This window comes from Epargyreus clarus, unplaced genomic scaffold (genome assembly GCF_041222505.1).
Source record: "Epargyreus clarus isolate Ecla_fem2 unplaced genomic scaffold, WU_Ecla_fem_2.2 ptg000018l, whole genome shotgun sequence".
NCBI classification, from domain to species: Eukaryota; Metazoa; Arthropoda; class Insecta; order Lepidoptera; family Hesperiidae; genus Epargyreus; species Epargyreus clarus.
In genome coordinates, this window is record NW_027332226.1 from 7,114,729 (window position 1) to 7,142,197 (window position 27,469).

Below are 27,469 nucleotides of genomic sequence, written 5' to 3' on the forward strand. Positions count from 1 at the left end.
CACTTAACATTAGACCGTTTCCATACTTGTTTGCTACTTTTGTTACTTAAAAACATACCTACTAATATTTGATATTTCAATGTTCAATTTTATTTTAACGTTTCAATGAAAGTCTAAAAGACTAAATATAATTGGACGTCTATGTGTATGTCAATCTCGCACTTGAACTTTTTAGGGTTCATACGAGAAAGAAACAACGGATCCCTTATAGGATCACTCGTCTATCTGTCCATCCGTTTGCCACAGCCAATTTATTCCAAAACCACTGGACTGAGTTGAAATGAGCTGAAATTTGGTAATCATATGCTACTGAAACTTACATACTTTACCTCGTAGATATATCTTATTATTGTTACTGTAACCTATGACAGGTGCAATATAAGTGCAGCATCTACAATATAATATTGGTAAAGAAGTAATAAGGTTTCTTTAGTACCCAATGCACACCAGGGGGGTTGATTAGATAACCGTTTAATGTTCTTATTGTTTTTATTATAATGGACTAAGCTTCTGGCAGACATGTAGCATTTCATCTCTGATAATTTTTTAATATTTTTATATACATGTTCATGAATTGTTAGTGTTTTAAGTAGAAATGTATTGTATTATTCATGAAAATTTTCGTTTTAAGCCCAAGCTTATGCAAAATCTCAAGCAAAAGACGAAAGCAGAATGTATGCATAAGGGACCCACCCTAACTCAGATTACAATGTAATAAATTATACAACCATGTGTCTAAATGAGAGAGAGAGGTTATGACCTTAGGACGTAGAGAGCATGAAATATTAAAGACTGCTAGAAACGAGTATTGACTCATTCTATCTATAAGTTGCCTTCAGAATGACCTTTCGCGCTATTAGGTGATGAATCAGAAAGTAAGATTCTCATGTTCTACACAGATAACATTTAAAGTTATGTATTGGTCTGCGGCGTGAAGTGCTTTAGGAGAAAGCCGGCTGCAGACAGGTCGGTAGACGGTTGGTGGTGGCATGGCCTGAGACCGACACCTCGAACTTAGTGCGTGCGCGATGGTGAAAGGAGTTGTATCGCCATTTAGCAGAGTGAGCGGTGCGCGGGCCACCATGACCGCATATACGCGAATAATTCTTTTTTGTGCCATATTAGTGAACGGTTGGTTGAAGTGTTTCTTAATTTTTGTAACACATTATTTTTTCCAGATTTGATTAAAAAAAAATTCAAAGTAAAATTGAGTCGCACTGGTTTACGAGTTCGTCATATTATGCAAGTGTTTCAATGTAGGTAACGTTTTGGTAGTGATTGTTTTCATCGGTTTGGCGGTCTGCTGGTAACCACAACGTAACCACTGAAAATTATTAGGTGAAAGCTAATAAGACTTCAATGTTTTAATTTTTTTTCAAAAATGTATCAGGAACAAATGCAGTTTGCGTAGCACCTGATTTGTAATAATGTTACCACCGTGTCGTAGTGTCTAATGCAAGATTACTTTCGTCTGATCCAATACTGATTTCTTTTGATAAACATTGTTTTAGAAAGTAGATAGTAATGCATTGTAACTGTGTATGGGCTTACTTAATTACGATTCGTCAGGCACGTCCTTTCTTTCACTTGACATTGAGACGTGACCAGCTATAGCATATTTGAGGAGGATATTGACATTAAAGTGAATACCTACACGAAATCTGTACTTGTACCAATCAGTTCAGTCCCTAACTTATACGATGAATGTTTCCTCGTTGTTTTGGGTAAGAAACGTACGGCGCGCTCTGACTAGTTTAAGTTTCCGTCTAGGTAACTTTAACGAGACAGGTTTACGAAGTACTTAAGCTTGCTTGAATTCTTAACAATTTTATTTATAGACTAACTTTTGAGTTTGGCCTCGCGGTAGAATGAGTTTTTGTGACCCCCAACACAACTCGTGCTGTGAATGATCAAACGTCTACAAATACATTAAACAATGACACATGAAACTCGATTGTTTATTTTCCTTTATTGAGAAAAACAAGGTACTAATAGTGTTTAACAATGTTGAGAAAATAGTTGCAAGAGATTTACAGGGGTTTTGTTGATAAACAACTTGTGTTGATTGAACAGATTATGGTGCGTGGGTAAAAGTATGGTAACATTGGTAACCATTAGCTAATTAGATGCTTGTAAGAAGTAGAATACGTATAACAAGTAAATAAGTAATGGCTTATTTTTAAGTTAAAATGTACGTATTTTTTTGACGATTATAGAGCTCTATATCGTTCTTTTAAGGCGGCACCAGCTCCACTTTTATTACTACCTCGTTGCAGCAGTAGCTTTTTTGTACTGAGTGTTTTTGAATGGTGGAGTGATTCATAATATGGTCATTCCTTTTATTAAGGAGTTATACAGTAGTCTCAGAAATACTACGCACATGCGTCACAGCTGTGATCGACTGATGACATATATCCAAAGAGACTTATACTTACTTATATAGACTTAGACTTATAGTCACTTAGGCTGCATGTTCGTTTACTTTTTTATTACAAACAAAATAAAAGAAAAACAGTATAGATTTTCAATTTAATTACAGATTACATTTCAATGTTAAACCAAAAGTTTTAATTTCTTAAAACTACAAAAAATTTAATTAAGTTAGCTTTTTGATAATAATTAGGTAATCCTTCGTAGTTCGTACATAAAAAGTAGTCATAGGTATGACCCGTGTGAGTAATATAATGTATTTTACGAAATTACTTTCACAAAAACGCTTAACTTGTTACTTAATCATCTCTATTAAGTACCTACATATTTTCAAAGTTCTAGAAGGTTAATAAATAATCACTTGCCTTTTACTATGTAGGTAGTTAGTTACTTAGTCATTTATATAACCAGTGAATAATGGTTATTATCTTTAAACCTTACATGTGTTTAATGATTGATGGTTTATGCCTGCTACTTAATTACGTATCTAGGTACAAATATCTATCTACTAAGTGTTATTACGTTTTTACTGGGTTCTTACTCGTCGAATACCTATTTGGCAAATGTATTCGGCGGCTTAAATTGTTCGAATGCTTCTAAAAACACGAGTTACCTATTTAAATACGTTTTTAATGAAAACCTGAATATTTTTCGTTGGTATTCGTAATGTTGAAGTGTCTCCGTCGTTAAATTTTATGTTTTGGAGGACATCGGAGTGTATTCGTGTAGGAACGTGGTACGAATAATTAGTGTTTTGGAACATTTGGACTCGTCTATTTGATTTTTACAATTGCGTTATAAATATTTAAGTCTTCGATATATTTTAGAGATTTCAAGTTTTATGTTTATTAAATATTGCTGTTTTACTGAGCTACACGCTCAGTTAAGTTAAGTTAAATTAGCTAGTTACCATGTAACTTAATGTTTTTTGTAAGAGATATCATTAGGATATTATTTGTTCTACTTTTAGTTCATAAAAATAGTACTGTTATCTCCAATTGAACCCAAATAGCATGGGAGTCCTATTTGAAGTATGATAGATGGTGTATGATAGATGTGTGTCCTGACTAAATGTGGACGTCTCACAGCAAGTCCTTAGCACATACTTTTATCAAAACACAGGAACATTACATCGCTATTATGAAGCAAAAATGGGAGCAGTGATCTCCTCGTAGTCGAACTACAACGATTACTAGCTCATTAAAGTAAGGATACGTGTTATCCAAATGTAATTTATTGTTTACAGTACATTCTCAAAAAGAAAAAGATGCACCAGAAGAATTTGTGTGTCCAGAAGGTACACAGGGCAACGGCAATTTTGCAGATCCGGCCACCTGTAGGCGGTTTTATCAAGTAAGTTGTGATCATTATAATTATGTATTTCATTTATAAAAATATTTTTAAGCGTTAAAATTATTGTTTAAGAATACACATAGGAGACATATAATGTAGGTTGTACTAGCCGTTTAGAATACAACCATTGTTAAATTAGCCGTAGAGTATGAAGAATCCAACGTAATTAAGAAACCCTAATTGTAGGTGCAGGTACTGCATTAAAAACGATTATTAATTCGTTTCCTCATTTTTTTCAAAAAGTTTTTGATATAACAGCTTCATCGAGAGAGAGACAGAGAAAACGCTTCTGTTAAACGTTGCCTAAACTTTATATTTCTGCCTCGTTACTAAATAGTGCATACAGCACAATCTTTATATAACCGAACTACCTAAGTATCTGACACATTACCTTGACTGCGTTTATCTTTTAATAATCGAGAAGTTTCTCTTTTGTATTGTGTTTATGGACCTGATTTTTTATCCTCGAAAATATTGGACATATAATTATTTACCAACAAAGGTTCATTTATATCTTATTATTATTCATAAAGACATTATGCAAACTAATATTTATCGATACAATATAAAAATGTCAATACATAGTGTATAAAAACATATTATTTTGTCTGAAACGGCCCGTGCCTGACACGTTCAGTGTCTGGAGTAACCGAAGCTTAATGTGACGACAGTTATGACATAAATCCCATTGTTGTTAATAAAGTAAATCGTCGAGAATTTAACGACACATAAAACTGACATTTTGGTAGGTATCTGGTCAAACTGGTTTTCAATAGGCCAGAGAAACTGGATTGGCGTTGTCAATACTTTTATTTCTACTGCTCGTATAACGCAATGTATAACATAATATTGAATAATACGGGTTACCTATATAATAGTTATTTGAAAGGCAACATTAATAGCTTCCTTGTAGATATAGCGTTAATTGTTTATATGACGATCATTTTCATTGACCATTTAGCATAACACACGCTCTTTATGTAACCAAACGTATGCTTGTGGCACCATTTGCGTGTTCTACATAGTATGCTCATAGGAGAGAGTAATATGTTATGTGCTCATAGTTTAATTTCTCCTTTTATTTTTATAATTGTGATTTTATTTTAAAAGTCATATAGGGACCAAAAATGTTTATTGGATCAAAGTATAAATCCTACAAATGTTTTTACTATACAATATATCTCAGTCCTGCGAATTATTACATAAGTGAGTTCGGCAGTTTTAGGATTAATCTGGACCAAACGTCTTATTCCAAGGAAAACGAGTTTTGATTTGATCAAATTATTTAAAACACTATTAATTTATTTACATTTGTATATAGAACAGTTAACTACTTCGGACCTACAATAACTATACCATATTAAATTGAAAGTGCAAAACGCAGATTGCATTTACAACGGTAACATTGCGAAATAGTTTTTAACACGATATGACATTACAAATGTTAATTTAATTTGAATTGGTGTGCCAAATATTCTTATCCATTTTAATGCCATTATAGGCTTCTCGACCCAAATGTATTATGTATTCATTGTATAAGAACAAGTATTTTACAAAACCTTCTGTCAGTTAGTCCAAGATGAGAGTGTATAAATGCGAGTTACATAAAGAAAAAAATACTATCAAATAAATATGCTTCAATATATTGAATACATACCTTAAAAAAATACAAACCAATCTTACTTTTACTTACCATATTGTATAATACAATGTAATGTATATATTATTATTATAATTGTCATGTAATTTTATAATTTTGCATGTTTCTCTGAAGCTAAGTTAAGTGTGTGAAAATTGTTACTATTGATACCAACCCAGATTGTACCACATATAAAACCAAATAAATGAATATGAATACACAAATTGACAAATATGATCTACCTTAATATACATTACAAAATTTTGTTGTATATTATTATTATGTAACATTTATTCGAGAAACATATTAGGGAAGGTTTCTGTTATTACAGCATTGCATTACTATCCTATTGTTCCCTTTCGGCTTGTTCCGGACATAAATATGAGTAATTATGATATGAGCTTATCGCGTGACTCCATGTGTGGATGTGTAAAGACTAGCCTTTGTTCCTTCAAATAGGACTGGAGTCTAAGTTGTTCATAGATGCGTTCAAGCGTATCTTGGTTCTCAAAGGTAGCTTTTGTGAAGTAAGTTGGGACACCTTGTGTCTTACTTTACGTCTTGGTTTATGAAATTTTTTTTTTTTTTTTTTTTTTTTTTTTTTATAATATGAGAGTAGCAGACGAGCATGCAGTCCACCTGATGGTAAGTGGCTACTGCCGCCCATGGACATCTGTAATCAACCCCAGATAGGATTAGATATTCCTACCTGAGGTCGGCCACAGATGCGCCGCTACCCCTGAGGACTAAGCTGGAACGCCTCGGAAAAGTCTATCTCCCTTACCACACCCTTCAAACCGGAACACAGCAGCGCCTAACTCTGCTGTTATTAGGTAGAAATAGGTGTGGCGGTGGTGCCGCCGGAGTCGAACCACAAAGGGTTCTACCACCTTCAAAATTGCAATAAAGTATTTAAATATATATTTTTTTCACATAACTTTGATTGTACTTGTAGTTTGATTTACATTATACTAACTTAACCTAACCTAAAACAATTTAATTTCTGACAGAAAACACATATTGTTTTGTCTCGTTGCATCGCTTGATCGCTTGAACGATCTATAAATCGACAACGAAATCTATCAAATGATATGACTTCTATGATGATAAAAAATCTTTAAATTAAATATTAAATCGAAACTACCTATGCAACAGTCTAAATAAAAATTAGATGTTGGTCATAATATACCCACTTAGTATCGTAAATATTATATTACTTAATTCATTGTCATTAACGTAATTATAATTTGCCGTGTTGCAATAGCCATTAGAATATTTTAATACGTGGCAAATTAATATAGCAATAATACAAAGCTTCTCAACTTCAACTTAAGCTACGAATATGTAGTCTGCTAATTTTGGACTATTATTCTTACAGTAGCACGTCTTTGACAACTGCATCATTTTTGGCGAGATTTATAATCTTAACAGAAAAAAATTGCTATTTCGTTAAGTTTATAGTTAGTCGTTTAGTCGTAATAAACATAATTTGGTAAAAACACATCCTTTATTAAGTATTAATGACTTTCTGATAGTTTTATTTATTTATTTGATGAAACTTTCGAAGCAATAATATATGACAATTTGAAGAAGAAAGGTCATTTTGAAGAAAATATATTAAAAAAAAAAAACATGTTATGATTATTTCTACGTCACATGGAGTTTGTAAAATATAAGCGACTGAAACCTAGAATATATTTCGCAAAACACAATGTTGTAGGCATATCTTTTGCATGCAAAATTATGTAACGTGGCAATTACGTTGCATTTCCCATTGTAAGGTATTATGGCATTCGACATAAATAATTGGACGCTTTATGTAACAAATTACATTAGAATACAGGTGTTTTTGTCGAAAATTTCATGCAAATGAGCCATTTCCATGCAAAATAATTTATTCAATTTTAACTCATATAAATTTTGTGTCACACGACTCACACGTCTACTCGTAAGTTGTTGTCACGTGTCTGTAAACGTAAATTTTAATAAGGACTTATGTCATTACCAATATAAATTTATTTTTAATCCTTTTTTCACCAATAGTTGTACATTATACCTATCTAAATTTCTTACAAACAACATAACACAAAGATAAAAATCCAAATGTATGTAGAGTTACTTATTATAAGTAAAGTCAATATGCGAAAAGGAAAGACGTGTCAATTAAATTTATCAATGCAATTTCAATATTCTAGGTTTAGAATGGTATATAGGCAGTTTTATTGATTTTTCGTTTTTAGATGATTTGTTGGTGAAACTTTAGCATTTATCATATCAAAATCACATTTACAATTCTACACATACATTATGTCAAATGATGCTCTGGTCGAAGTTAAGATAGAAGAAAAGCCGTAGGTAGAAAGCTAGTTTATCATAAATGTTACAAGTAACTTTAAAAGGCAAACAACTTTCCTCACACTGTAAATTTTCCTAGCGGCGGCTTCATTAGAATGCTTGTCGGTACGCATAAGTGCAATATGTATGCAAAATTAATGTATGGATTATGTATATTGAGTAGGTATATGTATGGCCTAGAGTATGCCTAGCTCATGGCCAGGGTCTGTTTCGACCCCTGCCTTGAAAAGGCAACGATTCTGGTATTTGGAAACGATTGCGATCTGGCCTTTACGTTTCGACCTTCCTTTATTGTCAGACATACGGAAATGTTCTTAATTACACACGGATCTTAAATATTTGCTTATTGGTGTGCGATCGGCGTAATTATAAGTCATGTTTTAAATTACCTATGATTCATAGATGCGAGAATTATAATTATTTACATCGACGTATTGTATAAGAAGGGTTACGGCCTTAAATTACTACTTTGGCTAAACCCAAGTTGAAAGATTTAATTAACATAATAATAAGACAACATGGATTACGAACAATGAACAATGTACCTGGGTTTCTTTGTTAAGGTTTCTTTGACTAATAAAGCACATGGTAAATAATTTATTTGGTTTTCTTAAACCAGTGGAAAGTTTTTTTTATTATTTATTGTTTCTTTTTAGTGCGTGGATGGGTATCCTTACTTGAACAGATGCCCGTCGGGGTTATATTTCGATGACATCAGCAAGTACTGCACTTTCAAAGCGGAAGCGAGATGCGGACCTATCGCCACGAGTAAGTCTTTGTACATTATCCACATAAGAGCCACTATTAAGATATAGTAATACTTAAAGTCACGTGTATGGAGTAGGCACAATATCTATCTGACGAGCAGTGGGTTCCGGGTTCGATCCCTGGTTAGACATTGGAAAAGTAAGGTCTAGTGAGACTTCATTTTTAATGCATTTTTTTAATATTTGGTGACTATTATGTTGTCTAATAGTTTGTCAATACGGTACGTAATTTTCATATTCGTAAATACCTATTGTGTTTAATGGTATGTGTTTATATAACTTATTCGTTGATGCTTATTTTCAGCACCGGCTCCAATAACGGAAGCACCTCTAGATCTCGCGACCAAGTGTGATCCGGAGGCGTGTGTGTTGCCATACTGTTTCTGTTCCAAAGATGGCACTCTGATCCCTGGAGGTCTTGACCCAGAAGACGTGAGTTTATTTTTCTTTCATTTTTTTAAATATAGAAGTAGCAAACAGGCATGCTGTCCCCTGATGGTAAGTGGCTACTGCCGCCCATGGACATTTGTGATCAACCCCAGATAAAATTAGAGTCCTACTTGGGATCGGCCTCTGATGCGTTGCCTGAGAACTGAGTTGGAACGTTCCATAATTATAAACTACATTTTTAAATATCATGGAATCGGTTTGTTCATAAATGTATTGGTACCCTTGCGAACTAAGTGAAATCCTTGCATTTTACTCTACTTGCCCTTTTTACAGTGGTGAGTAACGGGGTTATAAAAATTGCGACATTATTATATTTTAGACTTTTACTTATAATGTTCATATTTCAATATTTTTTGTTAATGTGCTTAAAAATTGTTTCAGACTCCACAATTGATCATGCTGACGTTTGATGGTGCTGTTAATTTGAATAACTTCGACCTGTACAAGAAGGTGTTCAATGGGAAGCTGCGCAATCCCAACAGTTGTCCGATTAGGGGAACTTTCTTCATATCACATGAATATAGGTAAGTTTAATATCATTTTTTTAATTATATTGTAGGAACAGATGAACATGAGGTCCACGTGGTAGTGAGTTTCTATTGCCAATGGAAATCTTTAATAAATCGCATCTAAAATGGTGTCCTAAATGAAGTCGGCCATAGATGCATTTCTTCCTTTTAGGACTAAGTTGGTACGTCTCGAATAAGTATGTCTCCCTTACCACAGCCTTCGAACCGGAACCTAGCAACACTTATTACTGCTGTTATTATGCAGAAATAGAGATGACGGGGGTGACTCCAAAGTCTAACCACAAATCACTTTCAAAAAATGTTAAATTATAGCGTCCTGTTAAGTTTTCCTTTTGGACGATAATTTTTTGTCTGAATAATTTCAGTCTATTTAAGCTTTGTTTGTTTTGCAAGAACATTGCATGGATGTTATTGAAATTGCATCTACCTTCGAAAATTCCGTAGATAGAGTTCAATATAACTTTAGTTTTCTAGTCATAGAAGCATCAGTTAAAATAAGTAAAAGAATTTTCATTTACAATTAGGTAATATTTCAATGTAATTAGGATTTCATTTATTAGCAAAAATGTGGTCATAGACATTATAAATTAATTATTTATTAATAGAATAGTAGGAATTTTGTCGATTTGAAAATTGACAATTAATAAATAATTATGATAATTTTAAAATAACTTCATTAACACTGTTCCACATTGCTTATAATTTATACATAGATTAACATCGATTTAAAATTATCTTCTATTATATTTCCATAATATTTGTAATAAAAAGTGTTATTATGTTGAAAATGCAAAGTGCTACGTGCAATGTTAGACACCAGCTATTTGCAATGTTGGTAAGCTAAATAGCAAACTCCATGCATGCAAACAACAAAGGCATGTTGAACGTTACAAAGGTACGCGTCAAATTTGAATTCCTTCGGGTATAGAATACTCAGCATTACTGGAATATTTAATGGGATTGCGCAAGCACTGTTTGCATATTTTTGCCTGTTTAGTGTTACATCTGGATTTCAAGTTAAATCATAGAGATGTAGAGTAGTGTTTTTAAAACTTTTTCAAGGCACATCCCCGTGTGTAATAATTTGCGACCCTCCATACCATATTGCGGATAATTTTATTTTTTTATTATGTTTATTGTTCGTAATTAATTTATAATTTATAGTATTTTGTAACTGTATATATAATTTTCTTATCCTTATGTTAGTGAGATACCGGAGGGTACTCACTCTAAATAAGTCTAATATGAGGTCATTTACAGATTTTTTTTTAGGATTTCCCAAACTTTAACACATGTGAATTCTCAAGAGTTAATGCAATAGAATAAATATAAATTTCTATAAGTTTAGAATAAAAAAATATTCACTCTTTCACGCTGATTCACGCTGTTGCTTACTTATCTTTCAAAAATACAAAAACGTAAACTAAAAAACTTAAAACATCGTATGTCGGAATCCCAAGGTTAAGTTTATAAGTTTAACTAGATTTTTTGTATAATATAGTTATTTAATGATTATTCGATAGGCGTTTATTATTAAAAAATACAATTTGAGAACATTAAATTATACGAAACGTGGGAATAACAACTAATCGATTCGCGTTGGCATTTGCAAAATTAATTAATTCGTTTCCGAGAATTATTAGGTATTCGTAGAACCAACTCTACTAGTAGCCACTCTAATCAATCGTGTAATTAGTAGAAGTAAAAAATATAGAATTGAAGTACGCCTGTAATTTGAAAATACTTGAAATTTTCTCTATAAAAAACGTAATGTACCTAAATACTAATTTTGCTTCAAAATTCTTATGTGTATGTTAAACGCTAAAATTTGACGTACACTGACCAACACAATAATAATAAAACATCATTTACTATATTCGTACCTATTCGTTTATGATCTATGTGATACATCGTTCACTTAAGAGGCACGTTACGCACAGTCACGGGTTCGCTTCCCGGCCGGACACGGCTTTAATCCGCATACATTGTTACAATATGTTTACAACTACATTAAGCCCAATTTATTAACTAGATGCTATTATCATTTGTTCTGATTGCAGTAATTCGGTATATACATTTATAATTAATTATTAAATCTATATTAATTGCACTTTAGTAATTGTATCCATTATTTATTACATCCGATTAACGGTAATGCATCTGATATAACTGTGATGAAGGTACGAGTATCGTAACGTGATCCGCAAAGCTAGCTTTACGGCCGGCGTGTAATTAATTGGCCGTAACGTACACTAGAATTGATTAAACTGGGTTCCATGAAAATCTATTCACTTGAAACTATTATATTTTAGACATGTTTTGTTTAGCGGTACCGTCCATACACTTCTTTTTTCACTATTTAACTTTTACATAGTTTGAAAGGTGGTAGAGCCAATAGTTTGACGGATAAGGATGTTTGTAGGAGGAGTAACAACATATCTGTGATCGGCTTCAGGTTGAGTTTTATATGGAACTGGAATTGGAACTGGAACTAGAGTTTTATATGAAGGTTCGACTCCGGCGGCACCGCCACACCTATTTCTGCCTATTAACAGCAGTGTTAGGAGCTGCTGTGTTCCGTTTTGTAGGGTGTGGTAAGGGGGACATACTTTTCCGAGGCGTTCCTCAGGGGTAGCAGTGCATCTGTGGCCGACCTCAGGTAGGTATATCCAATCCTATCTGGGGTTGATTACAAATGTCTACTGCCGCCCATGCAGTAGCCACTAACCATCAGGTGGACTGCATGCTCGTCTGCTACTCCTATATTATAAAAAAAGGAAACACCGCTAGACTAATTTCTAGGATAAAGCAATTTTGCGTGTCGATGGAAAGGTTTGAATGCCGGTTGACTTTCATAAGAGGCGTTTAGGCAACGCATTCTGTGGTTGTCTTCAGGTAGTCCCTGTTTAGCAACAGTAGCCACTTACCGTCAGATGGATTCCTAGTTCGTTTGAGGCTTCAGTGTTATAAAAATATCCATTTTTTTTTACTTCAATATATAAAATTAATCGACGTCGCCTCCTGTGAAGTCTTGTATATTTGTGTGAAGTCAGTCTAGTGTCTCGTTTAACTTATTATAACCGTTAGGAAGCTGAATTAATAACAAGTAAAAAACCGAAATATTTCAGATTTTATGTAAAGTATTATATTTTTCTTTTATTTTTTGCAGCAACTACGCCATGGTCCAAACATTGGCGCACGACGGACACGAAGTGAGTTAACATTGTCATAGCCACATAATTTTTCATTTTGCCAGGCATTGTGTCTAGTATAGTATTATTGCAACTATCAAATACTTTCACAATACAAACTGTACATAATTCAAATGTAGACGATTAATACAAACCAAAAGTCTTTTTAAATCATTATTTATATACGAGTATCATTATGTCTATCTTCAAATGATCTCTTATATTTTCCATTCTCTTTTGTGTTCGTAATCTGACAAGTTATCATCACCCTTTCAGATAGCGACAGGAACAGTGTCCCAGCAACAGGGCTTGCAGGACAAAGGCTACGAAGAGTGGGCGGGCGAGATGATCGGCATGCGGGAAATCATTCGCCGGTTCGCGAATGTCTCCCGCACTGAGATTGTTGGCGCGAGGGCTCCTTTCCTTAAACCTGGTAGAAACACGCAGTTTAAAGTAAGTATATTGTTAAAAATGGCTTAGTCGTAAGAATGTAGTACGTTAGCCCAAGAATGTAGAGTAATAATAGTCTAAAAATAGTATCGATTTATGGCATTTAACAGGCAGTGGTTTGAAGCTACTATATTTTTATATACTTGCTTTAGATTGCACTTATTTGAAGATACGAGTAGTTTTTAAATTCCATTGTAATTTTAAGAGTGTGGAATAATATCTTAATATAAGATGTAATATTCAAGAGATAGATAAGTTGGTGATTGTATGATGCGTAAATGTATTGACGATTGAATTTTAATAAAACTTCTCTTTTATTCTGAGGCGAGGCGTTAATATTTATCAATGATCATTTAAATTCAGGTGGGCTGTAAACTTCTTAACTGTTTCCATTATTGAAAAAAAAAATCATAAATAATTTACTTTTTAATCTTGTAGATCCTAATTACAATTCACTCCGATGTGATTGCCCTAGGCAAAATTACAAAAGCTAAGACCGGAATCAAATTTCTAAATTTAATCATAATTTTGATTTCTGCCCAAGATTGAACCTGTATCATACGACTACAGTAACATACGGGTCACTTTGGAGATCATACTAACACGAACATCACAAAGTCACTTTGATGTCGTGACGTGTAATCGAAACACGTGCTAATCCTGTGGCCAGACAGGAAGATGCTATTCAATTTATCCACTGAACTGTACGTTCTCAGAACAGGACTTTGATTAGGAATTCCAGGAACAAAACAGGCAGAGGCTATAAGGCTATCCATATCAACGGAAGCACCGAAATGGTTTTCGTTGAATAATAACGCCCATATAATTGGAATTAATCTGGCTATTGATGCTATTGCTTCAAATTACGAAACAAATTATATTTACATCATAGCGTTTGGCTTTATTGCTGATTTTGATTTTGGTCCGTTGTTAATATGACTATGACTCTGTCACATCTTTGCCTATCGAAGATCAATATTTTGCCAATATCTTATACACTTTCTAGAGTATGACATGATTTTGTGGTCACAGGCATTGGCCGTGTCTGACATTTAAGATGTTTTTTTTTTTTTATATAAGAGTAGCAGACGAGCATGCAGTCCACCTGATGTTAAGTGGCTACTACCGCTCATGGACATCTGTAATCAACCCCAGATAGGATTAGATATTCCTACCTGAGGTCGGCCACAGATGCGCCGCTCCCCTGAGGACTAAGCTGGAACGCCTCGTAAAAGTCTGTCTCCCTTACCACACCTTTCAAACCGGAAAACAGCAGCGGCTAACACTGCTGTTATTAGGTAGAAATAGATGTGGCGGTGGTGCCGCCGGAGTCGAACCACAAAGGGTTCTACCACCTTAAAAATGTCTGTATATATTAATGCACCAGCCAACCAACTAGCCCAGTAACCTGGTTCACTTCACAAAAGTAAAAGGATATATCGAATCATTTATTAAAATTCAAAATAGGTTCTTTACAGAACACTTTTTGAATAAAATAATTCAGGATTTTAGCTAAGTGCGGCTTTTATCACTCATATGATGGTGATGAAGGACCTTTGAGGTTCCTCTACGCAGGACACTTTAAGTAGAAATCTAATCCCATTTGGAAATTGATGATGATGATGATGATAAATGACAGTGACCATTTAAATTTGGTGGACCGTATGTTATTTGTGATATGCTTGTAGATTCATATGTTTATTTCATGTATATATTTATAATTCGGCATATTTCCAGGTACTGGAAGACTTCGGCTACATTTACGATAGCTCCGTGGGCGTCCCTCCACTTCCGATCCCGGTTTGGCCGTACACACTTGATTACAAGATCGCCCACGAGTGCAAATCCGGCACTTGCCCAACTAAATCATTCCCGGGTGAGTACACATCCTAACTATAATTATCCTGAAATAGAAATGATTTGTTGTTAATGTAATATGAGTAGTATACTCCTAATATGAGTAGGTATGGTAGAAGTTTGTTAGAGGTAATTATCATGTAATTAAATCAATTTTAACTGTTCCCTACCAAACTTTGAAATTCTTGCAAATAGGCATAAATTTGAAATTAGTTTAATAAAACTAGTTTCAAATTCCGAATTCTTAATTGGTCAAAAATTGGTTAAAGTTGTCTAGCTGGTGTAAGTCTATTAACAGGCAGTCATCTATTGTTACATAGACCAGCGAGTGAATCTGTATACTGTGTTAAATAATTTTTATTAGGGTCTATTTTATTATTTCGTCTACGTGTACGGATGATATTCGCCGTTTTCTCATAGAATTACAGAGAATACATTAATTAAGCAGGGTCCCTTAAGAATTTTGTATCGTCAATATGACTCTCTAGGTGAAAAAAAATTATTGAACATTATTATGTTTTTCAATAAAATTCGATATCCGTATAACTTTGTAATAATACTAAGGTGTATTTCAAATACAACGTACATACGTACTGTCGAAGTTCCTATGTGTATTCAAATACAGTATTTGAATACACATAGGAACTTCGACAGTACGTAATATGTATCGATGTTCGGAAGCAAGACATTTTAGCGGAAGCGTGGTATTCCTGAGTTCAGTTATGTGGAAGGATCTTCAGAGGTTTGGAATGCTTGGTCTCATAGTAACATAGTTAACCCTTATTGCCTCAGGCGTTATCACTGTTGTGGTTTAATATCCTGTACTATATTATATATTAGATATACCCGTATATTAAATAGCATGTGTACATGTATGTAAAGTAGAGTGACATAAATACAAGCGGTAAATTAACGAACGTTTTTCTCATATAATATTGCTAAATCAACTGTCTTGTTGAATTTATAGTACATTATAGTACAACGATCTTAATAATATGTTGAAGTAATTTTTCGCACGATACAGTATTTATCAGATACAATTATTCTCCAACAATATTTTTTGTGGTGACATGTCGTAAGCTTCTGATTTACAATTGCGTATATGGGCTTGTTAGAAAACACATGACAGATAAAATACAAGTATAGATTTTATAGGTCTATTATGCATTTTATTATTGCGATCAATTGATCAAAGATAATTAAACTTTTTTTATTTGACACATCTCGTGTTATATTTTGTATGTATTACGCAATTATATTTATCTATTTACCTTGGTAATAAATTACTTAACTTGAGAATATCGTATTTTATTTATAAATAAATATTTTATATTTTTAAATGTAAGCTTCTTTCAACATTAAAATAGTGTTAACATTTATTATTATTACTAGGCGTTAATGCCAATCCAGGCGGTATGGCTAATTAATTGCTTCATAATTATATTAGCCTGGTACTCGGACCAATACCGTTTATTCAACGTCTAAAGTTGTTAATTTTCATGACAATTATTGAGTCCTACCTAAGGATTATGTTTAAAGATAGTTAGGAAATAACTTAAAGTTCTTTTATTGAAACCATTTATAATAATTACGGGTTACGGCAGAGAGAGATTTTTGTAATGTAATGTGTCTATTAGTATTTTTTATTTTTGACTTAATACGGACAGAAAAGAAATAAAGGGAGATCCCCTTTAATTATTTTTTGACCGAAAGGGGATGGGAGTAAAGAAAAACCAATAGAAACAGAAGATAGTTTAAAAATATTTTCTTTCTGCGTATGTGTTTGCTGCGTATAAAAATATATAAATCTTTTTTGAATAAAAAAATATGGAGGCACATTGAAGTTTTGTAATTAAAACATGGCATTGCTTGCTAGCGATTATCAGATATACACATGAAAAGATAAGTGCTTTACATGCAAACGCAGTGAAATGAAAATTTAATTTAGGTAAGTTTAATAACAGCCAGGCTCTTTTGAGTATGCAATTTACCTTTTTGGCAACAGTATATTAATTGTAAATTCCATCCATAAGGCGTCGTCATATAACACGCAGAACTAGATTGTGCAATTATCTTGCGATTATTATAAGCGATGTGATCTATCTGCCATGATAAAGGCTATGTTTATGACGACAGAATTTTGATGATGTATTTAAGTATTTTTTTAAGTTAAAAAAAATTGCCATATATATTTTATCCTGTTATTGTGCGCAATAGAAATGTGGTAAAACTGCATAGTTTTACTTAGGGGTTAGTTTTACTTACCACCGCATACTTAATTTTCGTGTGAAGCAATATTTCGGTGTATGTCCACTGATATACATACAGACTACAGAGTTATCATCTTATTCCGTAGGAGTGGAAATGCATATGTGATCGACTTTAGATAGAATCCCCGTTCTATATAGTGGTAGTGATAGTCTATATGGCGGCTCTTAATCCCATTCTATTAGAACAACGCCTTACATTCGCACAAGAAAGGATGACGCGTCACTTTCCCCGCGTTGCTTTACTAAGCTCCACAATAATGGTAATTTACTACCTAATGTTGGCGTGTTATGCCGCAGACAGCTTAGAATGCTCATCTGCCAAAAGCGGTTTTGTTGAATTCCCTCACTATTTTGGCAACATTGTACCCTAGAATGCAAATGTGTCGACCGATTTGGACAAATGTAGATCCACTAAATTCCCTTTGTGATGGCAGTTTGCATTGAAAATGAACAGGTATCACAATACTAATGGTATGATCGCTACTATCATTTAACAACAATAAGACATTGTTTGGTATCTAAGTATTGGTGGATAACAACAAACGTAACGTATTCATAGCGTGAGGTAATTCATGCGTTCCTTTGGAAGTGTGTGGGTTGTTGTCTTACATATCGAGCGACAATCTTAGTCCTCAAGAGAGATAAGAAGAAATATCATAGCATCTGTGATCGGCTTAAGTTTAAGGTAGAACTCCTGTTTTGCATGAAATTGGTTACAGATGTCTTTTGGTGGCAGTGATCATTTATCTTCAGATGCACTACATGCTCGTTTATTACTTTTAATATCATAAAATACTTTGATATGTAGGTATGTCTTTATGCCACTTGATAGATTTTTTCAAGTATGGTGCACGGTCTCTTTAAACTCCAAGGCATCATAATAAAATAAGGATCTAAATTATATTGTTTCTAAGATTAAAATATTTTCACATACCTCAAAGTGAAAATATTTTAATCTTAGATTAGATTACATTTATTATTTTAGAATAGACTCAATCACCAAATATGCAATGCCATACCAAATAGTGGAACATAAAACGTTTTGCTAACACATATTATATTTTATTTATTTGTATTTCTGGCTGTAATATTATTGACGGTTCTATCGAATTTCAGGTTTATGGGAAGTGCCATTCAACGCCCACTACGTGGCATCATTTGAAGGCGGCCATTGCCCATACTTAGATCAATGTGTTCTTCACAACCATGATTCGGATGATGTAAGTATCTTAAATCGACAGGTTTTTTTTTGTAAAACTAACAGCTCTTATAAAATCTATGAGAAGGTAAATATTTCTGGAAAAGTGTAAGTGTCTCTCTGGGCAGGGGCGCCCCAATACCAACTTAACCCACTTGACTCCGTGCAAAAACGCGCGATCCGAATCGTCAACGACCCCAGGACCTCCGATCGGTTAGAACCTTTAAGCTTGCGGAGGGACATAGGTTCCCTCTGTGTGTTCTACCGGCTTTACAATGGTGAGTGCTCCGAGGAACTATTTGACCTGATGCCTACGTCACCATTCCTCCATCGCACCACTCGCCGAAGGATGAAGTTCCATCCACACCAACTGGACCCGTGGCGGTCCTCCACAGTTCGGTTTGCACGGACATTCTTGCCACGAACGTGCAAGATGTGGAATGAACTTCCTCCTGAGGTATTCCAAGAGCGCTATGACATGGGGCTCTTCAAAAAAGGTGCAAAAAGAGCTCTCCTTCAAAGCCGGCGATGCATTGGCGACTCCTCTGGTGTTGCAAATGTTCATAGGCGACGTTGACTACTTTCCATCAGGTAGCAGCTGCAGGTAGCGTCTGCTTTATCGTTAGGCTCAAACATATAAAATAAAAAAAAAAAAAAAAAAAAAAGTGTCTGTCAAGTTGATGGGCGGAGAATTTTTCGACTTTTTGGCTTTCTTAAACTATGAAGAACTGCCAAGCACATTGAGCATAACTGCATTGGGCGTTTCAGTTGCACCTTAGAGGTAATATTGCGTCCCGCTTTATCCAAATATTTTCTATACTGTTTATTTGTAATATTATACAAACAAGGAATATAAATAATGCGTGTAAAGTAATGATAGTATACAGAATGGCCTATAGTGACCACTTGTCTTCAGGTGAGCTGAATGACCGATCGCTACTTCTGTCGTAAAATAAAAAGATAAAAAATGTGTACATTTCCATACAGAAAATATAAATATGATAAAATTGGGACGGTGAACGCTGAAAAGCCTTTGACCTACTTTAATATTGGGTAATCTGTTTATCGTTATGATCGCCACAAGTCTCTCATTACGACAATGTCATTATGCAATTACTGTTCATTATGTTGTTTGTTCAATAGATTTCCATAAGTCTGATATTAATACTTGATTAATGCGCAATACAAAAAGGGACAAGTCCAAATAATTATTTTTTACTTGTTGTTCTTGTAAATTGTTTTGTGTAAGTACCTAGGTATATTGTGTGTTGTTGTGGTTGAATGTTTTAGTGGTTGCGTGATATTTGATTGAAGTAGCTAATGAAATAGCCACCACTAAAACCATATGAAGTGAAGTGGCCTACGCAGGATGTGGATTGTCACACATTTGTCAATTACAATATGAGTTTTAAATAGTTTAGCTCGTAACGCGCTACGCATTTGGTTAAGTTATAAAAAGTCAATGTCGGGAATATTTTAGTTTTTTTAAGATCATTTGAAAATAAAGTTTTTTTTTTAATTTACCTACTTATAATTTACGCGCATTTTTGTTTATTTTATATTATCTATATTTCAATTTAAATAAGCTCTTTCAAATTATGTTCGAAAGATCAACCGTTATGATTTCTTCTTCATAAATTAAATTTAAATAAATAAACATTTTTATAAATTGATTCTTTTTTAGATATGAAATTTTAATTTTATGATTAATGGCCGCGTAAAACAGCTAGTCCGAATATAGAAATGAATCGCGTCGCCATTGCAATTGGACGACTACCTGCTCGCAACAACTTCAGAGCGGACTAGCAGTTTGGCGAGGACTATACTTTTAAAATGTTAGTTTCAAATTCGCTAGGAAATACCAAAATTTACAGATATAATATGTTTTTAAAATTGAAATGGATGATAATTATGTCTTTTGCTATTTACCCTTGTGGATGTTGTAATGTAGTTTATCATAACTTTCTCATATGTGCAGGTATTGGAATGGCTGCAAGAAGACTTCAGCCGCTACTACGACCAGAACCGAGCGCCGTACATGATGCCGTTCCACACCAACTGGTTCCAGATCAAGGAGCTGGAGCGCGGCCTCCACAAGTTCCTGCAATGGGCCTCCAACTTGTATGTAACTGTTTATTATTCTCATCGCTCTGTCTTGCGATCGATCGATGAAACAGTCCGATCGATCGTTCAGTGGTATCATTCTGGTACACCCGTTATTAATAAAATCGATCTGTTCAATAATTTGAAGTTCCTGCAGTGGGCTTCCAAATTGTATATACTAGTAACTGTTTATTTTAGTTCATCAATCCGTCTACCGATCGATCGACCAGATAGTCGTCCAATCGATCGTTCAGTGTGATCAATCTATTGCGCTCGTTATTAATAAAATTAACCTATTCAATATTTTGTTTATCAAAGATAGAAATTTTACATTTTCTGTCTACTAGGAATTATAATATGGCTTTAATAATAATCAATAATTAAAAACATGGAAAGACTCCTAAATGAAGACAGTTTCTGGTATTAGCACTCAAATGAGTCTTAGGATAAGTCATGTCTATGAATATATTTGATAGTATTACGTCACTGGCCGCGTCAATTAGTGTATCCAGAGTTAATAAGCTTACGAGCTTAGCTTAAACATGTGTAGACCTCTATTATAGGTTAGTATGAGGAATTCACCGACTTATCCCTGTAAAAAAGCCTTGGAGTCTATTTAGTTGGTACTCTATAATTAAATAAAAGTAAATAAATTTATTTCATAGTTTTATTTTATAAAAATATCGAGAACAATAAAAATATTTAAAAGTTATTTATTTATCATAAAAGCTAAGCCTTTAGGTTGATAATTATTATAAAAGTAATTGATGAAAGAAATGTATAAAAAATATTTAAAAGTCACTTCTATTTTCACATCAATACATTTCACATTTTTTTGTAAATTTAAAATAAAAACGGTATTCACAAAAATACAAAGTATTGCTATCAGAAGCGACAATAAATTAAAACCCAATGTATTAAATTTCACCAAATCATCGATATCTGAAACAAGGCCGGTTAGCGGCACTAATTTATTAGTCTTTTGACTGTGTACGTACAAATTCCGTATCATTGCGCGCTCAAAATTGTTTGATAATAGCCTTATGAAAGCCTCGCCCGATTCGGTTTAACAGGCCAGTTGCTCTGGCAATCTAAAATGATTTATTACATTCAGCTTTAATACCAAGTGCAGCGATCTTTGAGTATTCGTAGGAAGTTACGTCCGGTACCGTGTATTCACCAAACGAATGGTTTTTCTTGGTTTACGCAGACACCTTAATTTTTTTGGATCAAAAGTAATTTACGTCAGATTTGTACAATTTTTGTTTTGTTAAGTTGCTTTATCCGTTTTTAAGTTTAGTCCGTACGTACAATAAAATCGCTAGACAAGCAAGTCGATAAACAAAAAAAAAAACAAAAAACTTGACTGCTCAAAAATAACTAACTTGAATAGGATGTAATGTAGCTTATTCACACCTCTATAGACGAAACAAACGACACCTCATATGTTAAAATCCGTACAAACCATTTGGGCTGTGGGGCGTGCCAATGATTTGGACATGCATACTAACAATTGTACGTTTAAAAAACATTACCTTCCACAATCGCGTAAAAAACGTAGTTTTTATTGCGATACTGTGAAAATTAGTACACAAACAAAGATTGTAATATTTTAAAATCCGATCCAAGACACTAATGTAATAAAGAGAACCAAATACCCATCCTAACAAAAATTTTAAAAATAAAAATCATTTTTAATAGTCGTTAAGCATTGTGTAGTATAAATGTTATTATATTATTACCGCCCTGACCCAAGATAGACTAATGTAAACAAGAAGAAACCGCCCGGGGAGGAAAAACGATGCAATCGCTAAATATTTTATGAGGTGATCTATTTTCAGTACAACCATCCTATAGATCGCTTTTATCGAAAGCAAGGACGTTGTAATATTCGTTAAATAGATTACGATCATGGCGAATGGATTTTTCACGTGAAGATAACTGAATTATTTTACATGCGAAAAATTAAATTGCTCCATACATTATCGGGAGTGTGTCGTAATACGGTTTTCATCGCTTAACACCATTTTAAATACGGATCAGTGAGTGGACATTGGTCGTGAGAGGTCATGGGTGTTTATTTTAAGTCTAATTGACTCTAAGTGGTTAGTATTACGATAAACGTTGAATGTCGTGGTGACAGATTTTTGTGCAAGGCTATATTGAAGATTTAATTTTTAAGTAATATTTCTAAAAAATACTTTTATCAATTACTTATAAATTATATTATTGTTTAACATGTTTATTTAAAGTGGGTATGGGTTTCTTCACAAAATAAAATTGTTGGTAGATTTCATTTTTATATGTTGATAATAGTGTGGAGATATGAAGATTTCAAGCATGCAGCTTTAGTCTCAGTGATTTCCATTACCGTTGATGCAAAAACATTCAATTTTTAATTAATTTTAGCTTCTTGAAATGAACTATAAATTAAAAGTGCATATTTGAAGTATTTTCTATTATTAAAAAGCAGTTTGATAGATTTTTCAAATCAACTACAACATCGATTTTAATTATTCATCCACTGATAGAAAGCTACAAATTTCCCTCGGGAATAAGAGGTGGTAATTTCAACTTCATCCCAGACTGATAGTTTAAATTTATATACATATTTATTATTTGTCATTCAATAAAATATGAAGGCCTTTCAAAGTTTAGTCTTTGTAGGAGCTTTATTACCAGCTCGATTGTTAATTTAATAGTGACAAAGACAGCAAGTCCTTCAAGTTTCGGAGGACTTCAGATAGGTTAGGCATTTCATTAAAAGTTTTGTACTGGCAATCTTAATGTATTCAAATTAGACTCTGCAGAATGTAGCTCGCCCTTTATGGCTGCCTAATTTAACTATTTATTTTCTGTAAGTTACAGTACAAATTATGGACCTTCTATCGTAGGCCCAATTGGGTTTTAGTAAGTTTCTGTTGAGTAGCCGGGGAAATATTTGCCTTCGCTTTTAATATACAGAGTATAAAGTGGTAGAAAATGTGTTCAAGATAGCAATTTATTTATTGCTTTTTAGAAGTATGAAAATCCTTCTATAATTCAACAAAATTCTATAACACGATGATATTTTGGGGTCGTTGTATTTGTAGAGTCGTGTAAAGAAAATTTAAAAGAAAACTATATCTATTCAAAACATAATTATTTGTAAGTTTCTACTTCAAATTCCACGTTGTAAAAATGTCGTAGATACTTTCAATGTCGACGCCTAATTAAGGGTTGATTTTCTTTCACGTTAATGCAAGGTGAAGGACTGTAACTTACTGCATATAAAATTACCTGAAGTCGATCACAGATGCGATGTCACTGGAGGACTAGAGTGATCACCTCATACGTGAGTAAGAACATAGTATGTACAAGTTAATCTATAATTATAGAATCGAAATTAATTTGTTAATTTTTTCCAGTGTACACAAAAATATATTAGTGTATACCTTCTGCTTATATTCGTATTCCCAAGGTCGGCATTGTAGTATTTGTTCTTATTTGCACAAAAAATAGATGTATTCCCGTCATGTCATATGTACCCTGACATGTATGATGTGATATGTGTCTGTACAAATCCCCCACGTATCACTTCCAGGCCGGACGTGTGGTTCGTGACAGTGACGCAGGCGCTCACGTGGATGACGGATCCGCGGGCCGCTAAAGCCCTCAACAATTACGAGGCGTGGCGCTGTGACAAGAAAGACTTACCGGCGAAACCGTGCAACCTGCCCAACAAGTGTGCGCTATCCTTCAAACACCCGGACAATAACTTCACCGACACACGCTATATGGAAACGTGCACCGAATGTCCTAACAAGTAAGTTATTATAAAATATCTCTCTACAAACGGTCAATTTTTCAAACTTGTATACAATTCATTTCATACAATTCAATTCATTGACAACTAATTTATACAGCGTCTTGTATCACCTATATGTTATGAACATTACACACGTTATACACGTAAGTATGTAATGCATGTAATTAGCATTAACGGTAATATTACGCATTATGTTTCTTTACTAACGGTCAAAACTTTAAACTTGTATGCTTTTACTACTAACAATTAATTCAATTCTATACAGAGACTTGTAATACCTATATACCCTTACTTCTTGTCAATAATTAACTTCTGTTAAAGATTAAATAAGTAATGAACAGCAATAACATTACGGCAGTAACGTAACGTAACGCCTTGTTTCTCTACTAACGGTCAAAATTTCAAACGCTCATTCTAAATTCATTAACACCAGCTGACCTGTAGTAAATGGGTATTATAATTAGTGGATTATGATTGTTACCGCTGGTTAGTGATGTGCTCCACTTATGGGAAAAAATCTACTTATTTAGTACTCATTAAATATAGCACAATACAATATCAACAACACAATAATCAACCTTATATATTTTATAAGAGTTACTAAACTTTGTGAAGCTGTAATTCAGAATGTTTTATTCAGAAAAACGATTTACATATTTATTACATAGTCTCCACTCTAGGATAGGGTGTGTTATAGGTAACCAGTCTTCCGCTAAGAAATACATTATTTATGTGTTTATATTTTAAGAACTAGATAAAATATATCGACACTAAGTAATATAACATTGTTTTAAAATAATGATAGTTTTAGTAATATGTCTGAGGTACTTTAAATCTCATTTCACAGGTTTGCTTTTATTTATATTTTTTTATAAATTTATGATTCTCAGTATAAGTTGTTTATTACTAAAATGACTATCATGTCGCATTTTACATATCGTATTAATTACTTGACTTACTTGTATTTCTTAACTATTCTAAACAAAATACACCTTTTTCTTGTCTTGAAGGTTTTCTTGTCTTAAACGATTATTATACAATGATTCCAGGTACCCATGGCTAGGAGACTCCGGCGGCACAGGTATACCTGGCACAGACAACTACATTCCTGACAACCTGAAGAAGTAGTTGTAGCTTAACTATATTGTACTTAATTAATATATCTCACACTATAATTTATTCAGGATATAAACTTTATTTTAAAAAAAATCTTGGTAATTTTTCAAGAAATTTAGTAAGTACATTTTTGGTCAAATGGTCGGTATTATGCAACATTGAATTATTTTCGTGTCACATTATTCTGAATAAATTATACATTTGTATATATGTAATTTTACAGTACTTTGTGTAGCAGTGACTAGTCATTGCGTTTACGGTGTCATTCTTTGAACTAAGATTTAGCTATGAAGACTTAAGATTATGGTTATGGCAAATTACGTATAAGACGAGACTAACTTAGGTACTTCCTAAAGATTGTATAGGTGTCTTTGACTTTATCATTGTTGTGAATCCTTATATGCTCAAGTAATATATTAGAAGTTCATTTATGTAATCTTATGACGTTAATTTATAAATAATATCAGTTTTATAAAGTAGCTGTCTAGTTAGGACGTTTTATTTAAATTTTTGTACAGATTATATGATTTTATGAAGCCTGCCATGAACAAACAAAAACTTTTGAAAATTTTTAGGGGTTAACTGTATATCTGAAATACTCAAACATTTTTTTAAAAGTAGAGACGGATAAATACTCCGACTCATAGTTAAATTTAATGTAAAATATACCTAATATATCAAATTTTAAATGTTGGTGCTTTTTGTTAACCAATAAATTATAAACAGTATAATATTGTGTTTCACTATTTACGTATTTACCTATTTCACTAAATTATAAAATGAGAATATTAATAATGTTAGGAGGTAGGTACCTGGGCGATTAAGTTTCATTACATAAATTTTGCGATAATTTTCGTTAACAGAAAATTGATACAATTGCGAGTTATTAATAATGTATAAAGACCGTATTTTCGTAAAGATGAGCCTTTTTCTGTAATTTGTCATTTATCAACATTGTCATTGTCATATTTTGTCTTAACAACGGTCGGTAGTCCTACATAAAGATACTTCATAGACGTATAATACATTCTTAATAATGTACGATTTCAGATAAATAACTAAGACATTTTTCCGTTTCATATTTTATGCAGTGTTATCTGTGTTCATTGTACGCAAAACTTGTCGTTTCCATGTAATCTCCTTTAGAGATAAAGTCGTCCTTTGTACCTCCTTTCCCTTGTATTTTCATATTCGCTGTTGAACATCGTCAAAGAGATAATAGTAAGTAGAAAATAATGGATCATAATTCAACGAGCTAGTTAAAATAAACTTTCAAATTACAGTAAAACATAGTCTTTCATAATTCTTAACCCTTAAACATCAAACCTTATTTTAAGCTCGTGGTAAATTTATATAAGTGAAGAATACTTTCGTAGTCACAAAAAGGTCATTGAACGATGAGCAGGGTTCAAAATGAAAGTATCACTGCCACATTTCTGTTGTATAACAGTATAATATAATTGTTTGTGTGTTCTGGTATGAGTAAGTATTATTATTATTATTTAAAAAAATAAACTAGCAAACAAGCATGCAGTCCACGGGATGGTAAGTAGACACTGCCGTCTATGGATATTAGTAACTAGCTCCATATAGAACAGAAGTTTTCTTGCTTTAGTCGATCACTGATGTGTTACCATTCCTGAGAACTGAGGTGATCGCGTCATATGTAAGTCAACCAGCATTCACACTCTTCCACCCAAATGCCTTAACGCTAAGTAGGTGTGGTTTTAACCTCTCCGGTCGAACTATTTAAAAGCTACCACCTTTTAAAAGTTATTACTAAAGTCGAAATTCCACGTAAATGTATATCTATACATAATATTTATGCAGCTCTATATTTTTAGAATCCAGGTTTTCCCTCATAATATTGATAAGACAAGGCATTTCATTAATCACGCAGGTGCCAGTGACAATTTAATCCTGAGTAGACAGCGTGTTCACTGCTCATATGA

General features: G+C 33.3%; 1 protein-coding gene across 1 annotated transcript; it reads left to right on the forward strand.

The window, feature by feature from the left end:
• Positions 1-971: 971 nt before the first annotated feature.
• Positions 972-26,248, forward strand: Cda4 (chitin deacetylase Cda4). Its single transcript, XM_073082421.1, has 12 exons — positions 972-1,131; positions 3,677-3,783; positions 8,434-8,545; positions 8,849-8,976; positions 9,376-9,518; positions 12,694-12,736; positions 12,992-13,168; positions 14,903-15,041; positions 18,409-18,512; positions 20,469-20,611; positions 24,177-24,398; positions 25,451-26,248. The coding sequence occupies exons 1-12, from the start codon at positions 1,029-1,031 to the stop codon at positions 25,527-25,529; spliced, it is 1,500 nt and encodes a 499-aa protein (XP_072938522.1). The 5' UTR covers positions 972-1,028; the 3' UTR covers positions 25,530-26,248.
• The last annotated feature ends 1,221 nt before the right edge of the window (positions 26,249-27,469 follow it).